Source organism: Periophthalmus magnuspinnatus, chromosome 9, assembly GCF_009829125.3.
Source record: "Periophthalmus magnuspinnatus isolate fPerMag1 chromosome 9, fPerMag1.2.pri, whole genome shotgun sequence".
In the NCBI taxonomy this organism is placed as follows: Eukaryota; Metazoa; Chordata; class Actinopteri; order Gobiiformes; family Gobiidae; genus Periophthalmus; species Periophthalmus magnuspinnatus.
The window spans coordinates 17,073,055-17,086,626 of NC_047134.1; the positions used below are offsets into that span (position 1 = coordinate 17,073,055).

General features: G+C 40.3%; 1 protein-coding gene across 1 annotated transcript in view; it reads left to right on the forward strand.

Annotated features, from left to right (window-relative positions):
* The first annotated feature begins 8,190 nt into the window (after positions 1 to 8,190).
* LOC117376824 (leucine-rich repeat transmembrane neuronal protein 4) overlaps positions 8,191 to 13,572 on the forward strand; it is a 63,318-nt gene continuing 57,936 nt past the window's right edge. The window contains exons 1-2 of the mRNA XM_055224126.1: positions 8,191 to 8,655; positions 9,067 to 10,634. Coding sequence (XP_055080101.1) covers positions 8,601 to 8,655; positions 9,067 to 10,634 — 1,623 coding nt within the window. The 5' untranslated portion in view covers positions 8,191 to 8,600. The remainder of the gene's footprint in view (positions 8,656 to 9,066; positions 10,635 to 13,572) is intronic.

Sequence of the window (13,572 nt, forward strand, 5' to 3'; positions counted from 1 at the left end):
CCACAGACGGTCCATGCGGCTCCCCACGCACAGAAATGGGACGCGCTTCATACTTGGAGCGGACCACAGTGTGTATGCGCAATAGCAGCTTCTTCTGTGGACTCCCGAGCGCCAGTGGACCTATCCCCCCTCCTCCTCCCCGCTGCTCTCCTCTCGACGTGCGGTCTGCCTCTCCTCCTCCTCCTCCTCCTTTCCTCGCTCGTCCCCATCCCTCTGTCTCTCTCTCTCTTTCTCTCTCTGTCCCCTTCTTCTCACGTGTGGGCGTTTTAAGGCACACATACGCGCCATCAAGCTCGTTTGCGCTGCGTAATAATTGGCATTTGATCAACTGTTGATGTTGTCTGCGTGCTTTCGTCGTGTGCCTTCGTTTTGCAAATTAGCTTGTTGGTTGTTTGCCTCAGGGAAACGCAGCTAAAATTAATACAGCTATTAGATTTGTTTAGTCATTAAAGTAATATACAGCATGCATTTTGTTTATGCGAGGGCAAATGAGGCGTGCTGTTGTCGTCAGGGACACAGGGCCACATCTCAAACCTTAAATCTTTAGTCTGCAAATTCCTCCAAGTTTCTCAGTTCTGGCGTTTCATTGATTAAGATTTTTGCAGGTCATTGGTGATTTGCAGTCCAGGAAAATGTATCTGCAGTTTAAGTAAAAACAAAGACACCAGAGGGACTTTTTACCCTAATTGCTTTTTGATTCCCGATTTTAATTTTTGCTGTTCTTGCTGCTTTTAATCAGATAGAACCTTCCCAAGCTTTAAATGAATTTCAGTGCAAGGTAACAGCGACCCCTTGTGCACACAAAGAGAAATGCATATATATTTTCAGCTTTTGACATTGTTATAGAGCCTATTTTTAGTTAAAAACCCATCTACAAATGCCCTTTAACACACAATGAATCGCTATCAAAACTAACCGGGAGTCGGGGATAATTCCAGGATCAAGGCAAGGTGTGTTTGTTAATACCACGGTGGGATGGATATATCAGATAATGCAGAGAGCGCGTTCACTGACACACATTTCTCTTATTGAATGTCAAACCAAATCTGCCCCTCAAAGGACTCCTCTCTCGCACGTGTCTCAGGAGATCACATGCCATTCAGGAAAAACTGAAGTACAATGTGCGGAAAATAACGAGATGAAGCATGTATGAATTTAGGCCAAATAATACTATTTGAGAAGGGCTGTTTCCTGTATCTGAGACCTGCTATCACTGCATCAACAGCATCTTATCTTCTGTTGGAAAAATCAAGGTGCAGTTTAGATAATGCCTGAATCAGATAATCTTGACAGGGGGAAGTGGATAAATCTGAAGAAAAAAAGTGCCAAGTGTTCATGCGACTAGAAATATAGTATTTATCCACTTGGTTTTTGGAGAAAATTGTGCTTTGTGATTTCATGTCATGATATTCACAGGATTTTAAGTGGTAGTAGTAGAACAGAGTGTAGGTAACAATTGGTCATTTTCATTTTGGCTAATCATCCATTCACACAAAGTGACTCAGGCCTATGTGTCTTGTCCAAGGAAACCGCAGCTATATGTTGAATTGGGGTAATAAGTAATTTTTCGTAGTTTTTGTCATAGTAGTAGTAGTAATCTTTGGAATGGTACTGTATACAAGGTTGTAATGGTCGTCATATCATAAGCAGAAATCCATTCAGCTTTTACTAGAGCCACTGTGATGAGCATTTGACCTTAGCACTAGCAGTAAAGACTGCTGCATGTATCACAGTAACAGTATTTTTACATGAACGTTTGCTTCCTTCCATTTAGTTCACAGTGTGTGGCTGCAGTTTCCTGCCTGCTGTGTTAAGGTGAATGTGAACGAGAACATGAACTCTAATCTGAGACTTTACTGTCACTAATGCAGACATGATGGATGGGCCTGAGATGTGTACTCTGCTTCTCAGGGATCTCACCCTGACCTTTAGCTTTCCTCTCGGAGCAATCCTGAGTTTTATTGAGTTAAAACATAACTCAATAGCAAGAAATGTAATCTTATAACCAGAGATTTTTAGTCATTTTTCATTTTGTCTTTTTGTCTCATAGTGACATGTGACTATACTGGCACAATGGAATGTTACAACATCTGCTACTTTACATTTGCATTTACATTTTGCAAATGTATTCAGTATATTCAACTAGAGAGGTGTTTTATTTTAAAGGCAAATCTGTGATAGTCATAATTTAGAACTATCTTTCCCATGGGTTACTTTAATTTTAGACCATGTTTACCCCTAATTCAGGCCTGATAAAGTCCAAGAACCACTGCACTAGAGATTCATAAGCAGTTATACTTATATGCTCGTTTTTGCTATAGATATAAAGATATATATAGATATATAAAATAATATTATCAAATATAGATAAAACTGAAAGCTTATGACCTTTCAGTTTTATCTATATTTGATCATATTATTTTTATTTGATTATATTATTTTTATCCATGTGACAGAAGACTCTTACATATTTGCACCACTAGTAATTCTTATGTGGTATATATTTCTAGACCATAGAATCTCAGAGGCAATCAGTGCGTTCATAGAGAAAAATTTATCGAATTGTTCCTTGTTGACATTTCAGTTGCAGCTTTGCTATAAACCTGTTAATACCCCTGGGACTATTACAGCTCTAAACCACCAAAACCCTGTATAACACAGACTTGACAATGCCCCTATGTGTTCTTTGGATTTGATAACTCTAACAACCATGCAACAGTGGGAATAATAAGTGTGGTTGAATGACATGCTCCGGCATATCCCCCATGCATTTTCTATTAACCAAACAAAATAGCTACACTTGTCTCTCTACCAGATCAAAATATCTGCCAAGCTGTGACCGCAAATGTCTTTCTTGTGTTTTAATAGGAAACCATTTTGGGGACGAGCCGCAATCTTCCAATTGAATTCTGATGCAAAACGGTGAGGCGCTGGCACAATGAGCTGTTATCACCTGCAGCTGGACCGTTGCCGAGGCAGAGACTGATGTAAGACATATACCACACTACAGTAATATGTCTCTGGAGCCATGTTACATTAGGGTCACATCTAGTCTGCCGTAACAAGCCTGTCTACCCTCATTACTATCAACTTCTCATTGTCTCACACACTATTCCAGATTCCACCTCAAGACAATGGCAGCATGCAATCTCATAAATATTGCACACAAAAAAAATGGTCAAAAATCACATGTTCACATTCTGTTCCAATGTTCTAGTGTTTATGGTTGTTCTTTGTGTTATGAAAGGTGAAAACTCTTAAGATAATTCAAACTATAGGAAAGTGCGCATTTTGCAAGAAACTATAAAATGTGGTTAGATGCAGCAGCTCATTATCATCACATTCATAATGCATTAGCAAGCAACACAGTCTGAAGAACTCCCAGGCTTCATTGTGTCCTCATGCACAAGGCAGTTTGATAAGGTAACAGGAAGAACCACTTCACCTGCTACTGAGGACTGAGAGTCTAATGTGCAGCAAAAATGGGAGTAGTTTGATCAGACACAAGTAAAAATACAACAGCATTTTACCCATTTCTGCTATTAATATTTTTATGTAAAGTACCTTTTCTGGTGGGTGGTCTTAATTGAAATGTCACTTTGCCATGTTTTTCACGGTATGACAATAAACACATCTATCTCCATAAAGTCAAACAAGTGCAGCTACCATGCCCCCAGAACATGTACAAGTACATGTATAGTGAAAACAGACCCAAAAGCTCTTTTTGTTTTTCTTCTTTCTTTTTTGTTTCTGATTGAAATAAGTCATTATAATCACATACAAAAACTTGTAACATTGCTTTGTATAAGAAAGAGCCAGTTTCCCAGGAGAATTCTCTTCAGGTTGGAGAGTCATGTAGCAAGGCTGGTTTTCCTTCCAGAGACAGCAGAGGGAGCAATGGCACTTTAAACACCCCAAAATTATATATTTAACCATAACAGGGATGTTTAATCAGATAGAACTGTTAAATATTTCTGCTTTAAGTTCATTAACATGATTATGTGTGTAGATCTGCCCAAGTTCTATTATTTATATCAGTTTTAGACCAGTAAAATGCTGGAATGACTGTGCATTAATGGAACAGTTTGATCTGGTATTACGTTTCTCTATAGCAATCAAGATAAAGCATTTTGTCCTTTAATTACCTATAAGATTTGACTTGGACTGTGTAAAGTCGACCACCTCTGTATCCATCATTAACTTCACTCTATGCATGAACAGAGACTCAGCAACTCAAAGTAGCCCTAAAATAAACAACAGACAAAATCAATCAATCAAAAATCAAAGGTTCAGAGGAATAATTTTTAAGTTTTCAATCACAAAAACTATTTGGTGCTTCCAGGTTTAAAAGTAGAGAAAGATTGAGTCAGCGACGCAGTCAGTAGTCGGCAGGAAAGACAAGCCCAATTTCAAGGTCAACTGCATAATCCAAACAAAGAAAGGATTTTACTTTGATTTGTGTGTGTGATTTATTGAAACGGTGAGTAAAGTGACAGGTTTTCAAGTAGAACTCTTTTTAGTAGTGTTCAGCTGTTGCTATGTAATTACAGCTACGGGAGACCAAGGTAAAGTGGACCTGCATCAAGTCTTTTAAAATGCCCTAATTATTGGCGCTGTTACGCACCTCTACACCGACTAGCTCCGGGATTCATTATGTTGCAAAAGCAGGCCCTTCTCATCCTGTATTATTCAGGGCTCAGTCACTCACAGACAGTCATTAAAGTTTCATAGGAAGCAATTTGGTGGCTGAGTTATTTGCAAAGTGAGGAGAATGCATATGGCGTTACGATATCTTTGTTGTTTAATATGACATGAGTGTATCTCTTTTAAAGGTGCCGTGTTGCTGGCATTTTGATGTGGGCCCATCCGTCACTGTTGTATTCCGATCGTGTCTGGGCTTGTTTGACCTTAGAGTAATACAAGATAAGACAGAGGAAAACAAGTGGGAAACAAGTAGCTCAGATAGAGTTTGTTTGAAAAATGCCATTCAATCCCCCTCTAATTACTCTATGTTGTTCCTATTGGATCTGAATGGAGCTCGTTGGTGGTAGAGACATGGGACGATAGGGAAATTTTGTGTCACTATTATAATGGCCAAAATAATTGCAATTAAGTTCACAATTCACAGTAACTTACCATTTCTGATTATTCAAAAATGTGAGTTATAAAGACATTAATACATTTTTATTATGGAAAATGTGCTTAAACAACTATTATAAACAATAAGTGATATAGAAGGGAAGAAAATTGATTAGGTTTTTGTTTTGTTTTTTCTGCACAGTCTGTTGGTCTAATGATGATTGTCTTTGTTGGTCATTATCACAGTATAGATGAACAATTATTGTCTTCTCTGTTTGTTGTCCCATCCCTAGTTGGTGACAGAGGTAACACAGAGATCTGCTGCTTATAGCAACTATGAGGCTGGAGCAATATGAGTCTGTGAGGAAGTAACCAATGCTGCACAATACACCAGCGAAATGGTTCCACATTTTCACTGAGTACCCCCAAAGGTTTACATCACACTCAAGTACCCTCATACTCATGAGCTAATTATTTAGCAAGGTTGCAAATAAAACAATATGTTTGAAGTGCTGCTCAGGCCCTCTACTCATGTACCCTGTGGGGCCCCCTAACCCTGGTTATGAAACTGCCATAAGCCATAATGAATTATTGTAATGTAAGTATTGTATGAGTATATGTATTATTGATGCCAACTTTCTCCTAAATTGGTAATTGTGTCTTGAAGTGAAACATCTATTCTATAAGCCTTTGTATGATGGGAGGGAGAGAACTCAACCACAAAAACACTATAAACAGGCCCCATTCAGAGTATGTGAGCCCACCAGAGCATCAAACCTACAACCTAGCTGCTGTAAATCACTAAATTATTCAAGCACACATTTTGCTGGGTATTATTTTATACCTGTCAGTGATAGCAAGCAGCATAGATATAATGTAAAAAGTAGGGCATGACAGATTTCTTTTGGGAATTGGTGTGAACCAGTATGGGACCATGTGCATCTGAAGTGTTACAGAAGGGAATAGCATTTGGCTTCTGATATTCATGTGTGAGTGTGTTCATAAAACATACAGAACAAAATCATGAAAGTTGAAAGTGAAGCCAATACAGACGCAGAGGTTTCTTCCCCAGGCAACAAGACAGTTTTTTATAAAAGTATATGAATAATAGTGGGATTTACAAACATACCAAGCAAAGTATATTCTATGGTCAACACAGGTAAATTTTGATTAGAAAAATGAAAACTATAGATGGAGGTGGTGGGGAAAGGCCTCAAAATGTACCTTGTGTTGTAACTTAAAAATACATTAGGCTAATCAAGTTAAATGTATTATTTTGCCTAGAAAAAAAAACTTAAGTTATTTTATAACTTAAAGCATTGTCAATTTCAGTTTTGTTTTTAAAATTGTATTTAAATATGGTTTATGAATAGTCCTAACTGAATCTTTGTAACATCAGCCTTAGACATACTCTGTTTGTGCTTAAAGTTATTAGGCTGGACTTGTCCTCCTCTGCATTTACCTGGTGTTTGTGTGTTGCTGGTCTGTCCTTCACCTCCCATTAGCCCATTGATCTTACAGTAACAGCATCAGTATGTGCGGTCGATGCACTTGGCGACTTTGCATTATTTTCCTGTTCTCACATTTTTGTCACAAACTGCCTGTGATGGAGGCTAAAATGTTCATTAATGTCTATTACTGGTAATTATGTTGCTCGTTTGGAGGCAGGGCACAGGGAGTCATTACAAGTGATGACTTTGACCTAGACTTAAAGCCTCATTATGTGATTTTAAAAGCACCCTATGTTTGTACATAATGCTTTTGATAGGCAATGTGTTTAAAAAGAACGATTGTTTTTTACAGTGTTAATTAAAATAACAACTTCTAACAGAAAATAACTTAAAAATAGGCACATGGAGCACACCATCTGTTGTTTTGCTTGAGGAATCACTGTCAGTCAACAGTTTCCGATGCATTACTGTGCTATTAATGCAAATTTCTCATTTGATTCAGATAACCATCAGCTGTGGTCAGACCACATGTATAAATGAATGTCTCCAGTAAACGTGGCAAACACATGTAGGATAGACTGTAGTCTCCTTTACTGCAGCTTATGGACTGTTATTTAAATTCCACTAAAATATAATGTAGACCCACCACAGAAAATATCTGACTGTCCAAGAACAAAAACACAACAAAATAAAGTCCTAGACAAGGGCTAAAACTCATCCATGATTCCACACACTGCACAGGACTAAACTGGGCCGATGCCAAGACTGAGACAAGGCAGGCCTACTGTGCAACTGGAGCAGGTTTTATTACTATACAACAATGAATGTCTTATTCGATGGTCATTTAAACGGGTCAACGTACAACTAAAAGATTCACCTCTTTTGCGTAATGATGTCCAGTGATACATGTACAAACTAGTGAGGTTGAACGGGACGGTTTCATATTTCACATTTCACTTTATAATATCTGCACTAAACTGGACACTTTATAACACCAGTCACTTTAATAAGCCATGTTTGCACTGTTGTTTTGATGCTGCTGTTGTATATATTTTCTCCCTTTAAGTATTTCACTTGATTTTTTTTTAAGCATATCTTTTTAACTTTGTGCATGCCCTTATTTGTATTTGTATTTATTCAGTGTGTTTATGTTGCACTTTTGCACCGAAGCAAGTTCCTAGTTTGTGAACTGTGTTCACAGACTATGGCAATAAAAGTCTTCTGATTCTGATTCTGATTCTGATATTTTCTTGTGTTGTCACATGACTTGCTGTCACGTGGGCTAACTTCAATTAAACTCCACGATCACCACATGAACAGTGTTTTTAATGAGTAAAAACTGAGTCATCAACTACAAAGTGTAAGGGAAAAGATATAAAGTTTCTCCCGACCTTGTCCTTCATGTGCTGGACACGCTCCCCACTCGTGCTGCTCGCGTGGGCTCATGTTGTGGTGCACCGGACTGTCCAGCAGAGGGCGGAAGGGGCCTGAGAACCCACAGCAGCGCACTCTCCATAATCCCACACCAGCATCTTTCCTGTTGCTATACAACTGATTTATTCTTGATGCCGCGGTCAACCGGCGTAATCCATTGAAGACTGCGCCTTTTCCCTCAGCCCCTCAGCCATCATCCAGGACAAAGCTAACTTATCCTGCTCCGGACCACTTTGTACCTTTTCACTTGAATGCTTTTCATATTTCTTCCAGTCAGTGTAGATTCAACAATTGGCATCTGTTGGTTTTACATGTTTTCACAGCTTTTAGACAATGTGATTTTGAAGAGGAATAAAGCTTGAGCTCCTCCGGTGACAGAGTGACGGACTAAAATATGCAGCAAGTCGTTGTTGTGCGGCGCCTGTGGAAACTAAAGGCATAAAGGTTGAATGCACACCTTCTGGAGCTACTTCCATCTTCGACAGGTGTGTGGCTGTGTGCGCGGAGGGGGGACCCGGACTGCAGCATCGCGCTAAAAGAGCCTGTATTCACGGTGCGCGCACACGTTCTGCCAGTGTCCATGTCGAACTATTTGGACACAACGGCGAGTGCTTCTAACATGTGGAGCCGGGACGCATGCAACAGCCAGCCGTGAAGCAGCGGAGGGGGAGAAGACACTGTGCCAATATGGGTAAGTGTGATTCAAGTAATGCAACGGGAATAGTTTGAAGTCTTGGCTGATTTTCCTGATTAGATTAACTTAAAAAAAAGAGGACGTTTGGTGTTTGCCCCCCTGCGGATACTGAGTGATGACTGCAGGCTCTGGAGAAGGAGTTTTTCCCCTCCAACTCTGACAAATCACGCCTGATGCTCCCTGTTATCACTTAGCCGCTACCATGTCTCAAGAACATGACTTTGTGATAACATACAAGTGTCTATTTGTCACGGGCAGCATGCAGATGGCGCCTCACAGCTATAGAGACGCTGGTTGGTTATAATATTTGATTTCCTGCTTCATTGCCTACTCTATTCCATTTGTTTCTGTGAATGCTGAGTGCAGGTTTCTTTACTAAATTAGTTTCCTCTCTCTTTGTGTGTGTAGGGCTGGCAGTGCTGTTCAGATGGCTTGTGTTCATCTTGGCTGTGCCCGCTTGGCTGTTTGCTGCCCCCAGTGGCCCCCGGGAGCGTCCCTGCCCCCTGAGCTGCAGATGCGATGGGAAAATAATCTACTGCGAGTCCAACGCTTTTCGAGACGTGCCCAGGAATGTGTCAGTCACCACACAAGGGTTGTCCCTGCGCTACAACAGCCTCATGAACCTCCACTCTCACCAGTTTGCGGGCCTGAGCCAACTGGTCTGGCTCTATCTTGACCACAACTACATCGCCACAGTGGACGGACAGGCTTTCCACGGCATCCGGAGACTCAAAGAACTCATCCTAAGCTCAAATAAAATCACGCTTCTGAAAAATAATACTTTTCATGATGTCCCCAATTTGCGCAACCTTGACCTTTCTTATAATAAGCTCCAGGTTCTCCAGCCCAGTCAGTTTGTGGGTTTAAGAAAACTGTTGAGTTTGCACTTGCGATCCAATTCCTTAAAGACTATCCCTATGAAGGTTTTCCTTGAGTGTCGCAACTTGGAATTTCTTGATATTGGCTACAACAGACTACGTAGCTTGACAAGGAACGCTTTTGCTGGACTCCTTAAGTTAGTTGAACTGCACTTGGAGCACAATCAGTTTTCCAAAATAAATCTGGCACACTTTCCAAGACTGACCAACTTGAGGGCGCTTTATCTACAGTGGAATCGGATAAGACTGCTAACTCAAGGCCCACCGTGGATGTGGACTTCCTTGCAAAAGCTGGACCTTTCCGGAAATGAACTGGAAGAACTGGACCCAAGTACTTTCCAATGCCTCCCAAATCTCCAAACTCTCAACTTGGATTCAAACAAACTCACCAACATTTCGCAGCAGACTGTGGACGCTTGGATCTCCCTCACTACCATAAGTCTAGCTGGGAATCTTTGGTACTGCAACCCAAACATTTGCCCACTTGCGGCCTGGTTGAAGGCCTTTAAAGGTAACAAGGAAACCGCTATGATCTGTGCCAGCCCAAAGGAATCCCAAGGTGAGAAAGTGAGCGATGTTGTGGAGACGTACAATATTTGCAGGCCGACTCCTAGCCCTAACCCCACCACAACCACAACGGTCACAAGCACTTTTAAACCTAAGCTTGTGCCTCTGCCCACTCAACCTTTTGTGGATAATAGGCCTATTTCCAACAGGACAGCCACCTCTACTACACCTCCTACGTCTACCCCCATCCGCACTGAGGCCTCCCCAACTATCCCATTACCCGATAGCGAATTTGTGTCCTTCCACAAGATCATAGCTGGTAGTGTGGCCCTGCTGCTATCGGTGGCTATAATTCTCCTTGTTATCTATGTCTCTTGGAAGCGCTATCCCAGTAGTATCAAACAACTCCAGCAGCGTTCGGCAGCGGTTAACAAGCGGCAGAAAAAGACAAGGGAAACGGAGCGCTCTCTAAGCTCTCCGCTGCAAGAGTACTATGTGGACTACAAGCCGTCCCACTCAGAGACTATGGACGTATTGGTTAACGGGACAGGACCATACACGTACACCATCTCAGGCTCCAGGGAATGCGAGGTATGACCGTTGCCCCCCTACTCCAAAATCCATTTCCACTGCGCGGCATGAGAGGTAAATTTTCTAACAATCTGTGGAAGAGGAAAAAAGATATTGACTTTCTTTTCTCCTCTGTCTGTGTTGGTGTGTACAAAGCAGTGGTTCTCAAACTGTGATAAGGCTCCACTGCTGTTTGCAACTTTTCACACTGGAAAACTGAATTAGATCATTGTAGAGTGGCAAAGTTTTGGTTAATTGCATTTTATGATTTCAAATTCCAAGTTTATGGTCAGGATCGGTTGCGTTTGGCTTAAGTATGTGCTTATTATTCCTGTAACATGCTTATTTAGATTTCTATAGTGCTGGTTTGGCGCTTTTATAATCATACTGCCCAGATAAGTCCTTCTTCTGTTCGGATTTGTCTTGATTTAGTTGCAGTTTTCAATCCTAGTTTCACCGAGTTTAGATTTGGTTTCAGACTAGTTTTAGAATTAAAAGTATCTCTCATCTATCCTAAAATTCATTTCAGTGTCTTTATTACTCAAAACTATCTGGAAAAAAATCTTAATGTGAGTGGGCTCGCCTCTCTAGAGATCTGAAATGTAACTTAGCTTGGTTTTGTCACCTGCTTGTTTCCATGGAGATAGATAAGTTAAATGCCACGCTGTGAAACATTCCAGGCAAAGCAATAGCAACAAAAATGTGACTGTCTCTCTGGTTTAGTCTTGGTTCAGGCCCTTCTCAGAAAGTTTGAGAACCACTGGTAAGGAGCTTCCATGCACAGTGACTGTATTTGCAATATGCCTCATCTATTTGCTTCCATATGATTACCCAGCTGCTGTTCTGAATCATATTTTACAGCTAAAATATACACACCATCAGCTTAGAGTGTAGCAACAGCTTTTCTGCCCACAAAATAAAGTGGCTTTCAAGCAACTATGAAATTTTAACCTTCCTTTTTGGCATAAAACAGCCCTGCATTTTATTAGCCACTTGGTTAATTGCTCTCAAATGACCATCTGTCCTGATTATGATGTATGGGATCCAGTTACTGTGCAGGTGGCCATCCCTTGTGCGTTCGTCTTGTGTCTTGTGAGAATTACTGTATACTCTGTGTAGTTGTGCATCTGTAAATATTGAGTCATATAAACTAACTATGTATGTATTCCCATCCACTTTCCCACCTCGAGGGATAGTGTGTTTAAGGTTTTCCTCGCTAGTTAGTTCAAATTGACTTCATGCAGTCACAGCAGGCAGAACGCAGCGTAATAAAAGCCCTCGGCCAAATAAAAGATAAATTATGCACTCATCCCTGTTTGGCAATCGAGCGCTACTGCAGGAATAGCTCACAGGCTGCATTATGCTGTTCAGAGATTTTTGGGGTAAAGTTGTATTGGCCAGAATGAGTTTCAGCTTAACGGCGCAAATTAAATCTCAAATATTGGATGCTGCGTTCTGTACAGCAAAACCACAAAGCACAAATGTTCATGACCCCTTTTGGTTTGTCCATTTGTTTGGGATGTTTGCCTGGTCTGCTTTTCCCTGCTCGCAGCAGTCCTTCTCAAACAGAAAAAACATTTATATTTAGCTTTTCTTTGAGAACAAAAAGCTTACTAAATATAGACAGGGGCTTAACTTCAGTATGCCTGGCTGGAACTAAGGACAGAATTCAGTCAGGGCACAAACAGACCCACACTAAAAACATATGAATAATACTGGCGCTGGACTAACTACTACAAAATCAGGGTTAATAGAGGCTAGAGGTGGGGCATCGAAATATTCATAATATAATTTTAATTTTTTTTTAAATTTTGAATATTGAGTATATTCTTTCATTACAAGCCTGTTACAAAATACAAATAAAGATATATTTTAACACATTTCTGTTAGAGTGATATAAGTGATATATAAGTAAATAGTGATATATTGATTTTTGTCAGTATTGCTAGAGCTTTTCTTGCAGTGCATTGTCTAGTCCCAAGATCCTGTTTGTTTAGAGTCCACTTACTCATACACACTTAGTTGTTTTATTCAAAGCACTTCTGTATAGTGTCAATTTCTAACAGAAGTCATCTGAAAGCACTTAACTACAAACAACAAATCACTGCCTCTGCGAGCACTTGGCGACAGCAAATGAGACTCTTGGTGTGAGTTTAAATGCCATCCTCATGAACTTACTGTGTGCGCTGACCTAAATTAACCCACATCAACAAAACAGGGCCAAACACAGGCCAAAGCATTCAGACTGATTCCTATCATTTTGTTCAGTGCCAGTGTGAAGTGTTGCCTTAAATACTAAAGTCATGTAAAACAGCCTAATGTCCCCATGGTGAACCCAGCAGCTGCCTCAGCTGTCTTGCATGTTGTGATGTTAGCCAGGACACCATAGCTCCCTCTCTGTTTTACTGAGTAAGTGAGAGAATGAGGCAAGCTGGCTAGTGACTTGATATATAATGATTTTGGAAGGCAGTTCAAAATAGTGAAGATAATTGTTTTAATAGAATGTTTTATATGATTAAAGGGGGCATTTTAAGTAAAAAGGTGTGAGCTTTTTTCCATGTTTCAGGGTGTTACTTCACCACTTCCATACTCAAAGTTGTATGTTGATTGAGTCATACATACATGTTTGAGTAACCTTGTATCACTCTGCATTTGAGGCTTTAGGGCTCAGAACATTTCTGTTTTCACCTACCCCCTATCTCCACCCACTGCTCTATACTTGTGACATTCGTTTTTGAAGTCCTCATACACAATAATGAATAGAAAAATTACGTAGGAAGTAACTTGCTCATTAAATAACATTTCTTTCACTCTAACATTCGATTGCTAAATTATTTGATGTTAATGGCAACGGCGTTAACGGTAGACGCAGTGTCATGGAAATTATGTTAGCAGCAGCACTAGTGTTATGCAGTAATTGGCAGTTCAAGCAGTGATGGTTTCTTATTAAACTTTAGAT